Raw genomic sequence first — 21,520 nt, 5'->3', positions numbered from 1 at the left:
GAAATGGCAAGAATAAGTACTAAACAAACACTGTTGGATAACATAAAGGACTAACAATATTAATAATTTCTTTTCTCTGGACCTGCCTTGATCTCTTATCTTTTGTGTATCTCACACTTCCTGTCAAGTCTCGGAACCTTCCCACTATCTGGGGTGAGTAGGTAGGTATCGATAGTGGTAATTAATTGGAGCAGAAAAGTATTTCAGAGGGAACAGGGAAAACTTAATCTCATTTTGTTCAAAGGAGAAGGCCAAGATGTTTAGTTGACATAGATCTAAGGCTACTTATATATACAAAGAGATTTATATATGAAATTAAGTTAGACTATACACAAACATGAAAGCAATTCAATGAGAACAAAGGAAATAAGACAGGAATGGTTAGTTGTAATCAAATATTTGGAGAATGTTGAATGCAAGTTTAAGGAATTTTGGCTGCATTTTAGGGGCAGTGATAAGGCAGTATTAAGAGCTCAGCTTTTCTCTACAAATGTGCCATCCATAGTTACAAAAGGATAGGAAATTGCTGATAGGCACATATTTCTTTCAATACTCTCCTCCTCTGAAATATTCATGGTCTGCATGTTTGTGTCCACCCCCCCCCCAAATTCGTATATTAATTTAGCCTCCAACAGGATGGTGTTAAGAGGTGGAGTCTTTGGGAGTTAATAGGCTTAGATAAGGTCTAGAGGGTGGTGCCCCCATGATGGGATTAATGTACTTATTTGTAAGAAGAGAATAGGACCAGAACTGGCTCTCTTGGCCATGTGTGGATGCAACTAGATGATGACTATTAGGAAACCTGGAAGCTGTCCTAGCCAGACACCAGACTACCTGATGTCTTGATCTTGGACTTCACAGCCTCCACTGTGAGAAATAAATGTTTGTTGTGCAAGCCACCCAGTCTATGATATTTGTTTGATAGCAGACTGAGCTGCCTAAGACAGTACCCTTCCTTCCCTTAATCACTGAACTGCAATTACTCTCTCTTTTCCAAGGATTGCCTGCACCTGCACTGTTCTGTTCTCTGATCCCAGTGTGTCTTTGTCTCATTCCAGATAAACATGAGAATCATGTACAGGGTCTTCTGCTCCAAGCCCTCCTATCAATGATGCACATAACAATGAAGATCTGAGGGACAACCTGTAGGAGAACTGAAGCCAGAGTCTGTGATGCACTCTCCAGACAGGACTGGCGAGAACAGGTAATACATCTGTAGCTGTTTATGACCTCAAGGTGCGATATCTATTTTCTGCAAACTTATCTTTATTTGTGCTTTTTTTGTTTTTGTTTTTGTTTGTAGCTTAAAGTAGTATAGCATCTGAGCTAGGATTTGGAGGAACTTGTGGTGAAAAGGGGCACAGATTGTCTCTAGAGACCAGGCCTGCTACAGCAAATTTCTAGTTGGAAAACAAGAAAGATCTTGGAGGTAAAGGATATACAGGTAGGTGAAATCTTGGAAAACACAGGAAATCTGTGAATTTTAAATATTTCTGCATCTAGAAGTTTCTCTTACCTAGCCTTACAGAATTTCAGATAGATTGAAGAAAAAGGAAAGACAGATCATTCTGTTATATCAGCAGCAATGCACTGGGAATGCCCACTTGGGCTTTATCTTAGCTTTACTGTGAATTATTTAAATGATTTGGGGCAATTAATTTTAACTTTCTGCATTTTAGTGTCATTGTGTGTTGTAAGGTATGAATGCATGATCTACCACAAAAGTGCATGTTTTCAATTAGTTTATTTTTAGAGACAGGGTCTTGCTCTGTCTCCCAGGTTGAAGTGTAGTGGCACAATCAAAGCTCACTACAGCCTCAAACTCCTGGGCCCAAGCAAGCTTCTCACCTTATCCTTTCAAACAGCTCAAACTACAGGCATGCACCACTATGCCCAGATAATTTTTTAATTTCTTGTAGAGGTGGTATTGTCCAGGCTGATCTCAAACTCCTGGCCTCAAGTGATCCTCCCAACTTGGCTTCTCAAAGTGTTTGGATTACAGTCATGAGCCACCACACCTGGCCCAAAAATGCATGTTAAAATATATACTGTAGCCAAATCTTAAAACGAGTGGTAACAGTGACCTCTAAACTTGTTCACCTTTTTATTTCCAGTGTATCACACAGAGTTTGGCATATAGTGGTGATCAGTAAACTTATATTGACTAGGTTGAATTAATGACTAAATAACTGTATTAGTCAATTCTCACACTGCTAAAAAGACATATCTGCCACTGGGTAATTTATAAAGAAAAGAGGTTTAAGCAGCTCATGGTTCTGCAGGCTGTACTGGCTTCTGCTTCTTGGGAGGCCTCAGGAAACTTACAATCATGGTAGAAGGGTAAGCAAGCACATCTTCACATGGATGGCAGGAGAGGGGGTGCTATCTACTTTAAACAAGCAGGTTTCAGGAGAACTCTATCACAAGAACAGCAAGGGGAAAGTCTGCCCCTACAATTCAATCACCTCCCACCAGGCCCCACCTCCAACACTGGGAATTACAATTTGATGAGATTTGGGTGGGGACGCAGAGTCAAACCGTATCAACAGCCTTTCACATTTGCTCAGTATAATAGCTTGACCCTACGTCCACCTTCTTAACAGCTAGTTTTAAGAGAAAGCTCATCAATACTGACAAGGACCATTCTTGGAAATATGTGGTACAAGACAGTATATTTTTATTTAGATACTGTTTTTAGGCATAGAAAAAAGGGGAAGTTGATGAATAGGAAATGGAACATGAAGAGATAAAGGTGTTTAGTTGGCAGCAATGGTCTGCTGAATCCATTTCACATAGTTGCAAACCTTGGTGTAGACTCCAGGTTTGTTCTTCTGAGCACAACCAGAGCCCCAGGAGACAATACCCTGCAGTTCTCCGTTGCAGACCACAGGGCCACCAGAGTCACCCTGAGAAAAAAGGAAGCGATATTCAGAGCTCTTATTTATGCCCAGATGAGAGAATAGGCTGCAAAATATTCTTCCATTGTGCTGGGGCCATTGTCTCACACTGCTGATCCTCCATGAAGCACTTTCTCTTCCTCTTGAAACCTCCCAACCCTCAGTCTACTTATTATATCACTAGTTGGTCTTCTTCATCTCTTCTTTCAGCCCCTTCTCTTTCCTTAGTAGCCCAATTGGGCCAAGAGGAGGTGAGTACTATGGAGGTTTCATGGTGCTCAACTAGCTCTGCTCCTTCCACTAGAGTTCCTTTCAACAGTTTACCTCCTCAGAAGGGCACTTGGAAGTACTATTTGCACATCATCTTCTGTGCATTTTTGAACTCTTAAACCTAGATCTTAATACAATAAAAATGAAATATTTAATTTGTCCTAAGGCTATCCCTCACTTCTCACAATCAGTTGTAGGGGCAGTTTTACAATCCTCTGTGTTTCAGAAAAAGGGGATATGGTAGAGAAGATTGAGAATGAGCTGGAAATTACACTTTTTTTTTGTCTTTTTGTTTTTTTCCTTTTTGTGGAGAATGGGATCTCATTATATTGCCCAGGTAGGTCTTGAACTCCTGGGCTCAAGCTATCCTCCCACCTCTGCCTCCCTAATAGCTGGGATTATAGGCATGAGCCACAGAAATGCTTATCATCACTGGTCATTAGAGAAATTCAAATCAAAACTACATTGAGATACCATCTCACGCCAGTTAGAATGGCGATCATTAAAAAATCTGGAGACAACAGATGCTGGAGAGGATGTGGAGAAATAGGAACACTTTTATACTGTTGGTGGGAGTGTAAATTAGTTCAAAAATTGTGGAAGACAGTGTGGCGATTCCTCAAGAACCTAGAAATAGAAATTCCATTTGACCCAGCAATCCCATTACTGGGTATATATCCAAAGGATTATAAATCGTTCTATTATAAGGACACATGCACAGGAATGTTCATTGCAGCACTGTTTACAATAGCAAAGACTTGGAACCAACCCAAATGCCCATTGATGATAGACTGGACAGGGAAAATGTGGCACATATACACCATGGAATACTATGCAGCCATAAAAAACAATGAGTTGGTGTCCTTTGTAGGGACATGGATGAACCTGGAAACCATCATTCTCAGCAAACTGACACAAGAACAGAAAATTTAACACTGCATATTCTCACTCATAGGCGGATGTTGAACAATGAGAACACATGGATACAGAGAGGGAAGCACCACACACTGGGGTCTGTCTGGGGGAAATAGGGGAGGTACAGTGGAGGGTGGGAAGTTGGGGCGAGATAGCAAGGGGAGAAATGGCAGATATAGGTGATGGGGAAGAAGACAGCAAATCACACTGCCATGTGTGTACCTATGCAACAATCTTGCATGTTCTTCACACGTACCCCCAAACCTAAAATGCAATTAAAAAAAATCTAAAAAAAAAAATGAGCTGGAATTGAGAAGCAGTACAAAGAAACTAACCTGGCAAGAGTCCTTTCCACCCTCCAGGAATTCCAGACATATCATGTTTGTAGTAATCTCGCCTGGGTAGGCTGTGCAGCAAGCAGTGTCAGAGAGAATGGGAGCCTTCAGACGCTGCAGGAGGTCAGGGTAGTTGGCTGTGTAGTGGAAGCATAAAAAATGCAAGGTTACTCATGAGGTTTCCAAAAATTTCTTTCTCAATACATCTCCCCTCTTCACCAATACTCTCACTCTTCCAATTAGTTGGTGACTTCTCATTTGAGAGAACAAATTTTTTTTTAAAAGCTTTTCCAAGTACTTCTAATCAACGAATTGTTCTTTCTGTGACACTAGCATCAGTGACCACAGATCTCACATCTAGCAACTTTATTTCTCAAGCAGGTACGTGCTCCAGGCAAGACCATATCCCTGAGTCTTTGTTTTGTTTACCTTCTCAGTTTATAGATCTCTGCACATCACTAATCACACTTCAGTTAAATACCCATCATAATACTTCATTACTGTATCTTCTACATGGTTTCAGCAAGGGAATCCTCTTTATTTCAGTTATTAATGGTATATTTCTGAGATTCCATAGATCCAAAAACTGTGCTCGGAGAACTTAACCTTAAGTGAGAATTTGGGCAGGCTGAACTTTTACATGTCTTTCAGCTCTAAAATTGTCATACTTGGTAGTTCCGTGTCAGGTGACACTTACTGCCACTGCTCAGGGTGTTGCCCCAGCCAGAGATGAGGCACTGAGTACCAGTCGCTGCACAGGATCTTGGCAGAGAGATGGTGGACACTCAAGAGTTGATGGTGGCAGCTGAGCTCAACTTAATCAACATGATGTCATTATCTATGGTGGCTGAATTGTAATTGGGGTGGCGAATAATCTTGGCCGCATTTATGAATTGCTCATTGCCTTCAACAACCTCAATGTTGTGTTCTCCCAGACGCACTTGGATTCGGCTGGATTAAAAGATATAAGAGGTTCCTAAGTATCTAACTTGAGCTATTTCCACTTCTGACCCCCACCCATTTACGAGCACAAACACAGACACCATCGTTTTGAAGCATTCAGTCACACAGTAATTGTGTACTTAAGGTAGCATTGTATACTGCCACGTGGTACAGGTTAGAGTTTTCCTCAGGGAGATGTCACTGTAAGTGCAGACTCGCAGCCCACCATCTTGTTAGAATATTAAAGAATGGGAATGAGAGCCCAAAGACTTGAATAAAACAGTTGGAGAAAAAAAGTTGGTGGAGATTGATCAGCACTTGCCATTTCTCTCTGGTTGGGATCACCAATTATTGTAGGAAATGAAGCAGGAGTGAGGAATGGCAGAATTTTAAGGGAGCAGAATGAATCATGCATATTTTTAATGTTGTGCTGTAAATTCTCTGTATGTTATTGCCTCCATATACAATTTATACCTGTTGAGCTATAGTGATTAGCACTATGTAGTGATTCATGTCATAAGGTACTTCTAGGGAAACTTCACTACTCACTATTTCCCTTCTGTATGTTTAGTACCATCATTTGGGAAGACATCAGAGACGCCTAAAGGCTACCTCTCCATGCAAAAGCCCCTTGATACATCAGACAATGCCTGAGAGAATAAAAAATCTCTGGAGGTCTGAATGCCTCACCCTCAAGCACAACTCTACAGTTTACTCTGGATTGTGTTTAATCAGGGATAGAGGATTAATTGATCTTAGCATATAGGAAAGTGAGTGTCAATGACTTACGACTTGTAGCAGTGAGCCGCAGACACCACCCATTGGTTACTGATGAGGGAGCCGCCACAGAAGTGATAGCCAGCATTCAGGGACACCTGATAGGGGACAGAATTCTTCTGACAGGTGTAGCCCCCTACGATCTTGTCATCATCATCATCATCATCACTAGTGGGGAAAGCAGCTAACAGAGAAAAGTTGGAAACTATCAGTTAAACAGATTCACCCTGGAGTTTCCACACTACGATGAAGTTTTTTCAGATTTGCCAGAAGAGAGCAGAGTGTTCTCCTGTCTCACATAATCAGGAAATGGTGGTTTTAAGGTCATCTGAAGGGAAAATTTATTATTCCATACCTTTAAATTATATCCACTTGTAACATTATAAGTATTTAATTTTAAATTTATGCTTTAACTTTGACAAACACATTCTTTAATATATTTACTATTCAGACACACACACACACACACAAACACACTCAAAGATCAGAAACTCTTGACACAGTAAATGTCCTGAATATCACTTCCTGAGGCTCAAGGAATACTTTTTATATAGAACTCTGCTCACCAGCCACACAGTTAGGTGTAAGGCTTTTCAGTAATCATGCTGATGTGGGTTTGTGGTGGTTGATGAGATGTTATGGGAGAGAGAGCCCCCTACGGTAGGAGAAAGAAGGCTTTTCAAAGACACCTGATAATGTTCTGGTCTAGAAGGAAATGAGAGAGTTCTACTTTTGCTATCCCAATTTCTCTTTTTGGTTCCAGCCTACAATTTCTATTAAAATCATTTTACAGAACATTATAGGGTGACCTTCTTCAGCCTTTCCTCTTATCCCAATTATCTTTCCAACTTATGAATTTATTCAGCTTTTAAAGTCTAGCTCACTGATTTATTAAGATATCTTGTAGCTCCAAAAGTTTGTGGTTATGTTTTATGAGCCCCAATTGTTCAGATATTTTAAATAGTTTTAGGAAAGAAGTTTCCAAGTGTGTAGACGGATGTATTGAATGTATACCTGCCCAACTCAAGAAAATTTAGTATTATTAGTCATATAAAATTTAGTAGTATAAAAGGAGAATTCATAACTTCTCTATTATATATGAAATGACGTTACTTTACACCAGAGAGATTTCTGTGGCAAAAGTATTGTAAAATACAGCCCATAGCTTTTATCCATGAGAAAGAAAATAGCTTTTCCCATTAGACTCCTTGGTTCTGTCTCTCTGGTCCTTTAGTGTGGAGAAGATGCAGGCTCTGACACCTGCACCCATTTTAAAAGCCATGATTAGTTTCAATTATTAATTACAAATTCCTGGAAAGGTCAGGATAGGTGCCTCTTTAATCTGGGCTATCTTTTCCTTTTCTCTCCTTCTTCATTAATTTTATCCAGAAGTTGAGAGCAAGTCATGCATCTTTTTTTTTTTTTTTTTTTTTTTTTGAGATGGAGTCTTGCTCTGTCACCCAGGCTGGAGTATAGTGGCGTGGTCTCGGCTCACTGCAACCTCTGCCTCCTGGGTTCAAGCAATTCTCCTGCCTCAGCCTCCTGAGTCACTGGGATTATAGGCATCTGCCACCACGTCCAACTGATTTTTGTATTTTTAGTAGAGACGGGGCTTCACCATGTGTTGGGGAAAGCAGCAAAGGAGAAAGGGCTTACAGAGTGCCTACCTAAATTGGTTATGAGTAACATATAAACCAGGAACAACAAACTGCGGAAGGCCACAGGAGGCCTCTGAGGAGGAAGGCCTCTCTATGCCTGATGTTCCAATGCAGGGTGACCTCAGCTCTGTTATCATGTTACCATAAACATTGTGCTCAAGGACGTAAAACCCCTTCGTAGCACTATGATGTAGCCAGACTTGTAGGCTCCTTGTAAGGCCCATGTTCCACCAGCTGTATGTAGATAATAAGCTAAAGATAACCACATGTTCTTATTTTGTAAAACTCCCAAACTGCCACTGTTATCAATCCTTAAAATGACACACCAGTTCTGGCTCACCGATTCACTTCTGGCTCACTGATTCACTCCACCATCACTCCACCCCACCCTATAGATCAAAGTGATTGTAATCAATAAATAGTGTGGATGATCAGAGCTCGGGGCCTTCATTGCCTCCACCAAAGTAATAAAGTGATGGCCCTGGGTCCCACTGTCTCTCTTAATCTTTTTCTCATTCCTTTGTCACCACCAAACTCGGGGTACTCATGGGTGATGTAGGGCTGACTCCCTACAACCATGTTGGCCAGGCTGGTTTTGAACTCTTGACCTTGTGATCCACCCACCTCAGCCTCCCAAAGTGCTGGGATTACAGGTGTGAGCCACCACTCCCAGTCTCAAGTCCTGCATCTTTTTAACTTCTACCCTGATCACTTTTGCTCACTGTGATCTTCTTCCAACAAGTGATATTTAATTATCCACAAACATAAGTATTTTACACTGTCATTTCAGTATTTTAAGCTTTTTGAATAGAGACCAGATTCAACATTCATTGTCATCTTTCAGAGAACAAAGTACAAACTTAAGTTTATGGTAGACAACTACTGATTCATTCATTAAAAGAGACTCACCAGCAGCGCCCAGGAGAGCAAGGAAGATGAAGGTCTTTATGTTTGCTCACTTCGCCTGGACTGGGAAATAGGATAACAGCTTTTCATCCACAGCTATTTATACCTCCAGACTTGTCTTGACATTCATGAACACAGGTGCCAGAAAAGTGATTTCACTATAAGCTCACAACTCTAAATCTAAATTCTGTGACAGGCAGAAGATAATTCAACATCAATTTTAAACATTAACATTTGCCTACTTTTCCAGAAAGTCATGGGACTGAAAGTAACAAATTCACCTGGTGGGAACTGTGCTCCCTAATAGGTAAGTGAGACTGGAGTAAGGCCACAGGATGGAGCTACAGACATCTGGATTCCCAGATAAAAAATCTTAAGCAGTTGGGCATCTCAACTGTAAATGTTTATTCTAGGGACTACTGTACTTTTGATGTTTAATAACATAGACTCTTTTATAGTTATATACTTTGTATTACGACCGCTGCGGTCTTACATATCCTTGTTAACTTTTCTCTTTTTTAAATTTTAACTTTTATTACAGATTAAAGGGTACATGTGCAGATTTTTTACATAAGTAAATTATGTGACACTGAGGCTTGGGGTCCCAACAATCTCATCACCCAGGCAGTAAGCATAGTACCCAACAGGTGGTTCTTCAACTTTTCATTATTAAAGGAACAATTTGTTTCCCTAAGAAAAAGAAGATTGCTGTTAATTGAAATTATAATAGAGAAAAAGAGGAAAGTTAAAAATGCTAATAGCTTATAATTATCTTGAGCTTATTATCTTGAGCTTACTGTACTTATTCTAAGTACTTATTGAGTAAGTCAGGAAGTATGTAGAATACTGACATACATAGTAAGCTGTGTATGTCAGGGATATTTTAAATTTTTGCCTTTATTAATTTAGTAATCTTCACAACAACCATGTAACATACCTATTATAATTCCCACTTTACAGATTAGAAAACTAAGGCACACAAAACTAAGGGATTTGACCAAAATCACATACCAAGTACATGGTAACATCAGCATTTCAACCCAGGAAATCTTCCTTTAGAGTCTGTGATCCTGACCACTATGAAATACTTCTCTCAGTAAGTTCACCAAAATCCGGATGCCAAGATAATGCAAAATTCTTTTTTTTTTTTTTTTTTTTGAGACAGAGTCTTGCTCCATTGCCAGGCACCAGGCTGGAGTGCAGTGGCACAATCTTGGCTCACTGCAACCTCCACCTCCTGGGTTCAAGCAATTCTCCTGCCTCAGCCTCCTGAGTAGCTGGGATTACAGGCGTGTGCCACCACACCCAGCTAATTTTTATATTTTTAGTAGATACGGGGTTTCACCATGTTAGCCAGGGTAGTCATCATCTCTTGACCTCGTGATCCGCCCGCCTCGTCCTCCCAAAGTGCTGGGATTATAGGTGTGAGCCACCGCGCCCAGCCACAAAATTCTTATCACATAACACAACTGAAACTTATAGAGCATTTAGTATGTGTCCAGCACTGTGGAAGTGGATTACATGCATCAGCTCATTTAATCCTCACAGACAGCACTGTAAGTGTTGTGCCATAAATTTCACCATTTAAGAGATGTGGAGAAAGAGGCTAAAAGAAGTCAAGGGAGTCTATTGAAGTTTCATAGCTGTTAAGTGGCCAATCTATGGTTAACATTTAAGCGGCCTCACTTCAGGGTTCATGCACTCAACAGTGATGCCATGAATATAATAAGGGAGAACAGGGCTGGGCACAGTAGCTCACGCTTGTAATCTCAGCACTTTGAGAGCCTGAGGCAGGCGGATCACGAGGTCAAGAGATCTAGACCATCCTGGCCAACATAGCGAAACCCTGTGTCTACTAAAATACAAAAAAAAAAAAAAAAAAAAAAAAAAATTAGCCATGCTTGGTGGTGTGAGCCTGTAGTTCTAGCTACTCAGGAGGCTGAGGCAGAAGAATTGCTTGAACTATTTGGAATTCTGGAAAATCCAAGAAATAGGTTGCTGGAGTAGGAATTTTCAGAATTAATGCAACATGACAGAAGCATGCAGTTGAGTATATCTCAGTGAGAAGTAACTCCTAGCCAGCTGTAGCCAGATTTAACATCTATGCAATACATTTGAAACATCCTATCAGGATCTATTTCTGCTTGAGCAAATTATCACTCCTAAAGTAGTTTCTGTTTCTTTTACATTTGAAATATTACTGCTATGAAGATGACTTAGTTAACAGCAGAGTTTCTCAACCTTAGCACTATGGACATGCTGGGCCAGATAGTTCTTGGCTGTGGATAACTGTCCTGTGCATTGCAGGATGTTTATCAGCATATGTCTGGTCTCTGGATGAAAACAGAAATACCTTTGCCCCCAGTCATAACGACCAAAATGTCTCCAGACATTGCCAAATGTCACCTGGGAGGCAAAATCATCCCCAGTTGAGAACCAGAGCTCTAAGGGAGAAAGAAGGGAAATGGGACTTTGCTTCAAAGCCTCTAAAAAGAGCCTTGGGCTGTGGGACATTCAATAACTACTGTACAGACACTGAATAGCTACTGAATGAGTGGCACCCAAAGTGGGGAGCTGCCTTTAATTGATTCCTAAATATTAGGAAATATTCAGGAGTAAGGGAAAGAGCAGTGCCCAAAATGAGGAAGGGGGAGTCTTCTTAGCCTGTTCAATATTTTCCATTGCTGATGCTTTAACCTGCGAGGTGATAGAATCTGTTTAATTCTGCATCATTCTTGGAACTTCCCCAGAGATTCTTCAGAGATCTTAGCCCATATAAAAAGGACAGCATTGTAGAGCATAACATTTTAGAATAATTGGCTCATGTGCTGTTATGACCTAGAAAACTGCCTCTCATGTGCCCTGGGCTTGATCATTTGGACTCCTTCCAGGAGCAAAAGAGTGAGAGTTGCCAGATTGGGGTTAGGTGGTATGAGTTGTCATCTAGGATCATTTGCAATTTCCCACACAAAAAATCCTGAGACGAGAAAAGTAGTCCCATCTGGCTACTGGAGTGGTTATCTAGCCATCTAAAGCAATAAAGGGCATGCAAGGAAAATACTAAGTGATGGTTTCTAGCCTTCAGTTTCCGGACTTCAGTTATTCATTCTTATAGTTTTTTTTTTGCATGTAAACTACTTACATTTTGATTTTTAAGTAGACTTTTTTTTTAGTCTCTTTTTAAGCAGTAAGATCAACATTTCTTGTGTTGATGGCTTTTTTATCTAATGCATGCTAAAACGAACACATGCTTTTCAAATAAAAATGCTCATCTGAGTACTATCTAAAATTATGTTGAGGACTACTAGTGATGAGCCTATCAGACTTCAGGAAACATGGTGTTAGGTAGATGATGGGGGAAGTGAGGGTGGGACAAACCAAGGATCACTGGCAGTGGTGGCTACAGTGTTGCCTGTGAACAGAAGGGGTGTGGAGCAGAGTGAATCAGGATGTTAAGTGAAAGTGATTAGGAGAATACTCCCTGTGGAAGAGGCATGTGAATACAGGATTAGTATTTAAACTCACAGGTTAAACTATCAGCAATGGGAAATATTGAACAGGCTAAGAAGACTCCCCCTTCCTCATTCCGGGCACTGCTCCTTCCCTTACTCCTTAATATTTCCTAGTTTTTAGGAATCAATTAAAGGCAGCTCCCCACTGCGGGTGCCACTCATTCTGTAGTTATCTGGCTTTGGTTTGAATTTCATTTGGAAAACTGGCAGCTGCTGTTCGACCGCAGGATATGATCCCATGAGCTGATATGCATGTTGACTTTTGTATTTTTGTCAGCATGAAAGAATTTTTTTTTTTAAATCAGGGTCAGAGTCTCCAGTAACTAGCAGCCAGCTGGGTAGAATGGAAGTGAAGCCATGGCCTTTGTTCCTCTGCAGACCTGGAAACCCGGTTTTGAGCATCAGAGAAGAGACAGACAGAATCAGATGAAATGAAATCTTCATTAGACTCTGCTCAGGAAACTAAATCTGACATAATTGGGCACAAGAGATTGTTCATCCATTCTATTCTGCCAGAGGACACAGCACAGCTTTCCGATGAGTTCTTGGGGAGCTGGGGGAAGGAGACAGCTCTGCCAGGTATAGCCGTATTCTCATGAGAAGTGTCAAAGGAAGAGGCAGACATGGAGATTTTGATTCTAGAAGGGGGTGGAAGATTTTGCTTATAAACATATTAACACACTTGCCTTTCCTGCTGAGATCCAAACTTTGGGGAATTTCCCAAATATGAGATGGGATTTAAATATTGGACAGCCAGAAATGTGACCCATGTTCAGATACGCATCCTGATATCACTCAGTTCTATGTGTTCTGCAGTCTTCTGCCTCGTTCCCTTTGCCCCTACAACTCTCCACCTTTTTGTGGATTAAGCTGTCTACATGATAAAATTATTATGTTTTCTTCCCTCATTGGCCTTCCTGTTGGAAGCTGGATCCCAGGGATCCCAGCCTCTTAAGCTCTCTCCTTTCCACAGCTGTTTCCCCTTCTCCAGCACAGTGGGCCCTGTCAGAAAAGAAGACGTGAATCATCAATTTATTTGTTCTTTTCTATCCTTTGGGCAATTCTCGATGGACAATAAAACACTTTTGCTTTCCAAGTCTCCTGTAAAAAGCGAAACAACAACCGGAACTAATATCACCTCATGTGATGCAAGTTTCTTTCTATCAGTTTCATTCCAGTACCTCACCCAGAGCCTGTCCGTCTGATTTGTTAAAAACACTTGCATAAGATAGTGAGATACATATTTATTTAAAGTCTACTCTTTAAGAATGGTGACATCTTTATGTAGTTATCACCATCACCATTGTATGTAGCCTGTCATTTCACTATCTTCCCTCCCTCCCTTTCTTTCCTTCTTTGAAAAGCTTCCCATATCAGCTGTGTAGTGCAATGAGGTACTTACTGAGTAAGACTCACATCTAGGGGAGTACCTGGTTATGTTCACAGAATTTTAGAGCTAGACAGAGTGTTGAAAATTATTTATTTCTGCCCATTGTTTCATAGATGAGGAAATGGGATGCTTTATGAAAAGTATTTAAATGTAAATACTATTTTTGGCCTCCGTGTAACATGTATTTCATATTCTGAGTCTGCAGGTGTGAATGTCTTTTGGTTCCTATTGGATTATAAGCATCGTGAGACTGAGAATGTTGTTTACTCATGCTTTGCACTAAGTAGCCATTCAATGACTGCAAACAAATAAAGCATGCTTGAGGTTCCAAGAAGGATGGTGGTCATTTTTCTTTTGTTTAGTGCTGCATCCATCCCTACTACAGGTTCTGTGTTTAGTAAATCACAAATGAACCATCAGGGTCTGTCTTTGGAGGGATTTCACTAGTAGATGACAGTATTACCATGGTTGCGTGTGTGTGTGTGTGTGTGTGTGTGTGTGTGAAATGCCTTTCTGGCAGTGCTGGTCCCTGGTTTTCCTCCTGGCAGTTGCCGACCTGGGGCCACTGACAGAGGCACTGAGGTCTGAGTTCTGGGCCTTGCTGACCAGAGCAGGAGGAGCTGTGGCCCTGCTACACCCCTGAGGCTGGGGTGGATGATGGCTGGCAGAGGAGGGGAGCACCATTGGCAGGAATAAAGGGGACAGTGGTCCTCAACAGGGGACAATTTAGCAATGCAAAGGCATTTTGTGTTGTCACGTTGGCATCAGGTACGTAGGGCCCAAGGATGCCGCTAAGCACCCTACCTGCACAGGACAGCCCCCGGCAACAAATGATCGCCTGATCCAGCATGGCAGCAGTGCCCAAGTTGAGACACCCCGGAATAAGCTTGGTTGTCAACTTTGTACCAAGAAGGATTATCTGCGGACAGCTCAAGGGCAGTACCGTCACCTACTTTTGTTTTCCCCGACTGCCATGTTGTTTGCCTTCATTGCCGTTCGTTCCCAGCACACAGCGACTTCATGTTCTCTAGCAGCCTCCTGTTTCCTCAGAGATCTGCCCCTTGGACAGATAAGAACCTCACAGGGAGCAGGGCTGCAGGTCACTCCCAACAATGACCCTTCAACAGTGTTTGCTGTGAACTAGCATCACAATCGTGGGTTAAGTGGCAGTGGCTGGTATTCAGGGGAAATCCCAAGCCAATTTCTTCTGAAACAAGGGGACCACTGACCACTGATCAGACCTTCAAGTGAGCAAAGATTCAAGAGAGCAAAACAACATCCTGCATTATTGGGAAGGGGAAGCAAAAGATCCAGAGAAGAAAACCAGCCTGACTCTGATTGAGGGGTCCAAAAGGAAGATGAAGGGAGGAGGTGGTCAGATCCCGGGTAAGGAGTGGGGAGGGAGGGAGGGAGCTGCTGGGGCAGGAATGACTGTCAGAGACACATCCTGGAGGCCACAAGTCCCCCTTCTCAACTATTCCCAGGAATTCCAAACACTCCTATAAGGAGCAAGTGCAGGGCATGGAAAGGAGGAGCATGCTAGAGGAGATCCTGAGAATGGGGAAGGATCAGGCTGTGACCTCACTGGCGCAGTCCTCTCAGTGGCAGTGCAAACCACAGCCTACTCTTCTCACCACTGCAGACCAGAATCCTGCCCTGCGCCTTGCCTGCTCTGCCTGACTCTGCCATGGGCTGCAGGCTCTTCTGCTGCGTGGCCCTCTGCCTCCTGAAAGCAGGTGAGTCCTGGGCCCAGCTGACATGATCCTGTTGGAGTCCCTAAATCTTTTCACCGTGACGACAGCAGCCTCCCTCCTGGGATTTGTCTGAATTCTGCTTCTTTCCTTTGCAGGTCCCTCAGACTCAGCCGTTTCCCAGACTCCAAAATACCTGGTCACGCAGATAGGAAAGGAGGAGTCCCTTAAATGTGAACAAAATCTGGGCCATGATGCTATGTATTGGTATAGGCAGGACTCTAAAAAACTTCTGAAGATAATGTTCAGCTACAATAATAAGGCGCTCATTTTAAATGAAACAGTTTCAAATCGCTTCTCACCTGAGTCTCCAGACAAAGCTCGTTTAAATCTTCACATCGAGTCCCTGGAGCTTGGTGACTCTGCTGTGTATTTCTGTGCCAGCAGCCAAGACACAGCCCTGCAGAGTCACTGCATCTCTGTGCACAAACCTCCCGGCTCAGCCAGGAAGCTGTGGGGCGGTGTGTGCACCTGCACCCAAGGCTCCAGTCTCCATTCCCTGGTGGGCTCTGATGGAGTTTCAGTCTGTAGTGCAGCCTGCCAGTGCACCCAGTGGAGAAGTCCTCCTTCGTATGCACAGCAAAGTCTCAGAATTGTTTATCAGCTAGAGCCGCGCTTCACAACAAAGCCACTAAAGTATTAGGGCGCCACAAACAAAACAGGAGCCTGCCCCATGCACTGAAGATCTTAATTGATGGAGAAAGCCATTTCTTGACTTTCTGTACTGCACACATTGGTACATATTTTATATAACGTTATAATAAAAAACACACTGTTGCTAAAAATGATTGATGAGCACAAGCATAAAGGAGAGGGGAAGGCAAATATTCCTATGACCAGAGACAGTTCTGTTGCTCAGTAAGTACTCTATTTAACGGAAAACTATTTTGAGAAACATGAAATTCCATGGCAATAGGTAAACTGGAAAGTGCTGGGGAGAAGCCGACGGAGACAGGCTTGTGCACTCCTTCTCTTCAAGGATGGTGACCAGCAAGAATCCCTCCCAATTCTGATGAATGTCATCTTGAATTCTCCTCAAGAGCAGGCAACAGCTAGATGACAGGGTTATTGGGAGACATGGAAAGGACTTTGAACACAAATCTCTAAGCAGTGATGAGCCATTGGTCCTATTCCAAGTGAAACAACGTGATGAAACTGATATTTTGGTACAGTAACACTGGTCGTAGTATGGATCAGAAAGGAGATAGATTTTTTGGGTGGCATGAATGGTTAGGAGACTTCTAAATATCCTACATGAAAGATTAGAAAGGGTTTATGTGAAGTATTGTGGATGACATAGGCTTGAGGCTCTGGATTATGTTATCTCTTGGAAAGAGTGTTGGGTTTTATTCTGGGAGGGTTGAATGTAGGACTTGCTAGGGTTTATTTCAGCTTTGCCCTCCCTCTTAGGGAGCCCCAGCATGTGGTCCTCATTGCTAGTGCATGGCCTTTCCAGGGTCTTAGTGGGAATCACAGCGTACCCACCACGACTCTCCACTGTCACTGGGTCTGAATGCTAATGCCTTCCGGCTCTGGGTATCTTCTGCCTTCCCTGCCCATGTCTTCGGCCTTCTAGAATTTGTTCTCTGCTGGGCCTTCTGGAGGCCCACCAACTGCATACAGAACTTAGGACCTGGCCCAGAAAAACAAAAAGGATTTTCTTACACAATCACAATTATCATCACAAAATGGTAATACTGATGTAATACAACAATAAATAGATGGTAAAAATCACTTAGAAAGTATGAATCATTTAATTTTTGTGTTTATTTGTGTTCATTTCAATATTGGCATAACAGTACATTTTAAGAAAACTGATGCCATGCCAATAACTAAATGGTCACAAAGCATAAATAGCTTATGCAGTGAAGTAGAAATGACCCATAGGAAGTCATCCAGCTGGTTCCTAGTTGGAAAATTCTCCACAGAACTGACCTGATGTGGTTTCTGACATTTTAGAAATGGCAGGGCTTTGGAGACCATTTCATTTCAGTTCCCTTGATTTAATATATGAGGAAATATGGCATCACATGTATGAAGTGGTTGAACACTGACATACTGATTACATTTCTTAAACTTCCTGTGAGATACATTTTTATTCTCTAGTTGTTGTCTGAATATGTTTAATTTCCCTACTCAGATAGAATTCTGGGGATGAAAGTGTTGGTGATTTTTGCTTGCTCCTAGCTGTTGCTCAAGGAGTATTGTTGAACAAGTCAGATTGGTCCATAAGCTCCAGAGGGCTGGGATATTGTCTGTTATGCTTATTACTAGGGGTCCAGACATAGACAATTTCTTTTCTTTTCCTTTACTTGTTCTTCACGGGGCGGCGTGGGGGAGCGGTTTCTTGCTCTGTCTGGAGTGCAGTGATGCAATCACGGCTCACTGCAGCCTTGATTTCCCTGCTCAAGCGATCCTCCCACCTTAGTCTCCTGAGTAACTGGGACTACAGGCATGCACCACCACATCTGGCTAATTTTTGGTAATTTTGGTAGAGATAAGGTGTTGCCATGGTACACAGACTCAGACATAGACAATTTCTGTTGAATAAAAAATTAGAATGTTCAAGGTGTGTGGATGCCTGGTGTTCTGGCTGCAGACTCTCTGTGTTGTTGCCATTACCTCCTTCCTCTTCATTCCTCCCTGGCCTTTCAAATCCATCCCTGCTGCTCAGTTTTGTGGGGTGTGGAACCCGCCTGGGTGCTGACACTGGGTTGGTGAGTGGCCAAGTGCTGCTTTGGCCACAGGGAGGAGCTGTGCTCCAGTGAAACCTCTGAGACTGGGACCTGGGGAAGGGATAGAGATGGGCCAGGAGGGATCTTGCCCACGGGGAGCCATCCGGACCTCAACCCAGAGCGTGGCTGTACTCACCTCTAGCACATAACATCAGCTTCAAGCTGATTTCCCTTTCCCTTGCTCCACACACCTTGTGTTGTTCTTTTTCAGCATCCTGTGTATGTTAACTCTAACCCAGCCAAGCCCCATGCCCTCCACTTCAGGGACAGAGGGTGGCTCATCCCTATCCTGCTCCCTCAGCTCCCTCCCAGTGCCTGGTTGCTGGTTAGCATCATAGTCATGCCCTTTCCGTGGGGCATACATATCTAAATATAGTTTCATTTATAATAATATTATAAATTAATATATGTTATATATTAATATTACAAATTATATAAATTAATATTATGAACGCTCCTCATTCCCAATGTGTTAAATCATCAGTCTCTGAGCCTGATGCCTCTAGAGCGCAGCTCTACGTTAGCCTTTAGAGAGGAGAGTGGGTCCTGGCTGTTCTGTTTCCGTCTTTTTGCATTCACCAATTCAATCATTCATTTATTATAGACAAAAGATTCCCTATTCCAAGATATATGGTCATCTGTGCTTTACCAAAAAATGTTTTGAATGGTGGGCACTGGTCCACACTGCATCCATGGTCATGCAGTCATCCTCCCTCCATAGAGCCGGGCAAAAAGGACTCCACTACCCTTAGACATCGAGGGAAGGGGCGTTTTGAAAGGTGCTGTCTCATGTGATCCCACAGGGGAGAAGGAGATTCCTTGAATGGGAGTGGTCTCTTGCTGAGAGGGGCCCTGAAAGACAGGGGGACAGAGATAGAGGGAGAAGCTACATAATGAGGAAGCAGCTGAGAGCAAAGGAACCCCTGTCAGAGGAATATCCTTGGGAAATAAAAAGCTGCCTCTGCCCTTTCTGCCCAGGCCATTCATCCCAACCCAGCCAATTCATATCTACCTTCTGTCAGAACTTAGAAAGGATGCAAAGCGATCAGGAGGAAACAGCCCCTGGGTCTGGGGAAACTGTCAGGAGCAGTGACATCACAGGAAAAACCACCAACCAGGGCCAAGGAGACCAGAGCCCAGCCCCTCGCCCAGAGGATCTCAGTCAGAGGCCCCATTTCAGACCCCAGGCTGGCATGGGTTGCAGGCTGCTCTGCTGTGCGCTTCTCTGCCTCCTGGGAGCAGGTGAGTTGGGTTCAAATTGCCTGTCCTTGAACTCCAGGCTTTTTCCTTGTGGCTGCAGCAACAACCCTCCTCCTGGGCTCTGCCTGAATGTTGTCCCTTTTCCCCCACAGTCTCCATGGACACCGGAGTTACCCAGACACCAAAACACCTGGTCACGGGAATGACGAATGAGAAGTCTTTGGAATGTGAACAACACCTGGGGCACAATGCTATGTACTGGTACAAGCAGAAAGCTAAGAGGCCGCCAGAGCTCATGTTTGTCTACAACTATAAGGAAATCTATGTAAATGAAAGTGTGCCCATTCGCTTCTCACCTGAATGCCCCGACAGCTCTCACTTACACCTTCACCTACATGCCCTGCAGCCAGAAGACTCGGCCCTGTATCTCTGCGCCAGCAGCCAAGACACAGCCTTGCAGAGTCACCGTTTTCCTGTGCAGAAACCTTTGGGGCCTGGCAGGAAGCTGTGGGGAGCATGGAGGGCTTGCGTGAACACTTCCTGCAAGGGCCCCAACAGAAGCTTCAGAACATCATAGCACCTGCTAATTCATCTATGTGGCAACTTTATACGCTATGCATATATTTAGAGTGTGGGTTTTCTTTTGCCTGAATGTGACTCTGCTCTGTCAACTGATTTTTAAAAAATATAAACATATTTAGATCTAGTTTTCTTTAAATGCTTTTTAAAATCATGAAATAGGCTAAGCAGGGTGGCTCATGCCTGTAATCCCAGCACTTTGGGAGGCCAAGATGAGTGGATCACATAGTCAGGGGTTCGAGACCAGCCTGGTCAATAACCCTGTTTCTGCTACAAATACAAAAATTAGCTAGGTGTGGTGGTGCACACCTTTAGTCCCAGCCACTTGGGAGGCTGAGGCAGGAGAATCACTTGAACCCAGGAGGCAGAGGTTGCAGTGAGCCGAGATTGCGCCACTGCACTCCAGCCTGGGCGACAGAGCAAGATTCCATCTAAAAATAAATAAAATAAAATAAAATAAAACAAAACCATGAAATAAAGCAAGCATGCTGTAAGAACAATTGTTTAGCTTAAGATTTTTATAAGAACCCATTCAACAATCACCTGTGTCACCACAGAGTCACACCCTGCACTGGGTCAGACACCGTCCTGTGAAAAGCTGTGTTCTCCTGACACTTCATGTCCTGTGGTTTCCACGACTCTTCTTTGGGTCCTCTGTGAATAAAGGCTGTATAACATCATCACCTACCCACTGTGTGCTTTGCTAGGATCTCCATGGCCATGTTGGATAGAAAAGATGAGAATGGGCATCCTGGTCTTCTTCTTAATCTTAGGGAAAAAGCATCCAGTCATTTTTCAGTTTTTGATCATTAAGTATCATATTAACTGTAGATGTTCCATGAATGCCTTTTATCAGGTAGAGAACATTTTTTTCTGTTCCTAGTTTGCTAAGAGTTTTTAATCAGAATGTTGAATTTTTTAAAAATATTTTTTCTATATCTATTAAGATGATTATAAAAAATTTTGTCTTTCCAACTTTTATTTTAGTTTTAAGGGCTATATGTCCAGGTTTGTTACCTGGGTAAATTGCATGTCGTGGGGCTTTGATATACAGATAATTTTGTCACCCAAATCATCAGCTTAATACTCAATTGGTAGTTTTTCAATCCTCACCTTCCTCTCACCCCCAGCCTTCAAGTCTCAGTGTTTACTGTTCCTTTGTGTCTACGTGTGCTCAATCTTTAGCTCCCACTTATGAGTGAGAACATGTATTGGTGTCTGGATTTCTGTTCTTGGATTAATTCACTTAGGATAACGGCCTCCAACTCTATCCATGTTGCTGAAATGAATATGATTTTGTTCTTTTTATGGATGCATAGTGTCTCCAGTCCACATTGATGGGCATTTAGGTTGACTCTGTGTCTTTGCTATTGTGAATAGTGCTGCACTGAACATATGTGTGCATGTATGCTTATGATAGAATGATCTGTATTTCTTTGGGTATATAACCAGTAATTGGATTGCTGGTTAGGTTGATTCTATGTCTTTACTATTGTGAATACTGCTGCACTGAACATATGTGTGCATGTATGTTTATGATAGAATGATCTGTATTTCTTTGGGTATATAACCAGTAATTGGATTGCTGGATCAAATGGTAGTTTTTTTTTTTTTTTTTTTTTTTTTAGTTCTTTGAAAAATCTCCATACTACT

General features: G+C 42.5%; 1 pseudogene and 2 gene segments (V, D, J or C); 2 read left to right on the top strand and 1 right to left on the bottom strand.

The window, feature by feature from the left end:
* Positions 1–2,756: 2,756 nt before the first annotated feature.
* Positions 2,757–5,244, bottom strand: LOC105713655 (trypsin-like; annotated as a pseudogene).
* A 9,769-nt stretch (positions 5,245–15,013) lies between these two features.
* LOC110567099 (T cell receptor beta variable 3-1-like) lies at positions 15,014–15,996 on the top strand. The segment is given in 2 exon segments: positions 15,014–15,338; positions 15,452–15,996. Coding segments are annotated over 2 exon segments (594 nt in total).
* Positions 15,997–19,066: 3,070 nt separating this feature from the next.
* On the top strand, positions 19,067–21,185 carry LOC105713685 (T cell receptor beta variable 4-1-like). The segment is given in 2 exon segments: positions 19,067–19,330; positions 19,441–21,185. Coding segments are annotated over 2 exon segments (633 nt in total).
* Positions 21,186–21,520: the final 335 nt, after the last annotated feature.

Source organism: Aotus nancymaae, unplaced genomic scaffold (assembly GCF_030222135.1).
Source record: "Aotus nancymaae isolate 86718 unplaced genomic scaffold, 86718_ANA_hifiasm-v0.15.2.pri h1tg000002l, whole genome shotgun sequence".
Classification (NCBI taxonomy): Eukaryota; Metazoa; Chordata; class Mammalia; order Primates; family Aotidae; genus Aotus; species Aotus nancymaae.
This window is presented reverse-complemented; position numbering and strand designations above follow the sequence as displayed.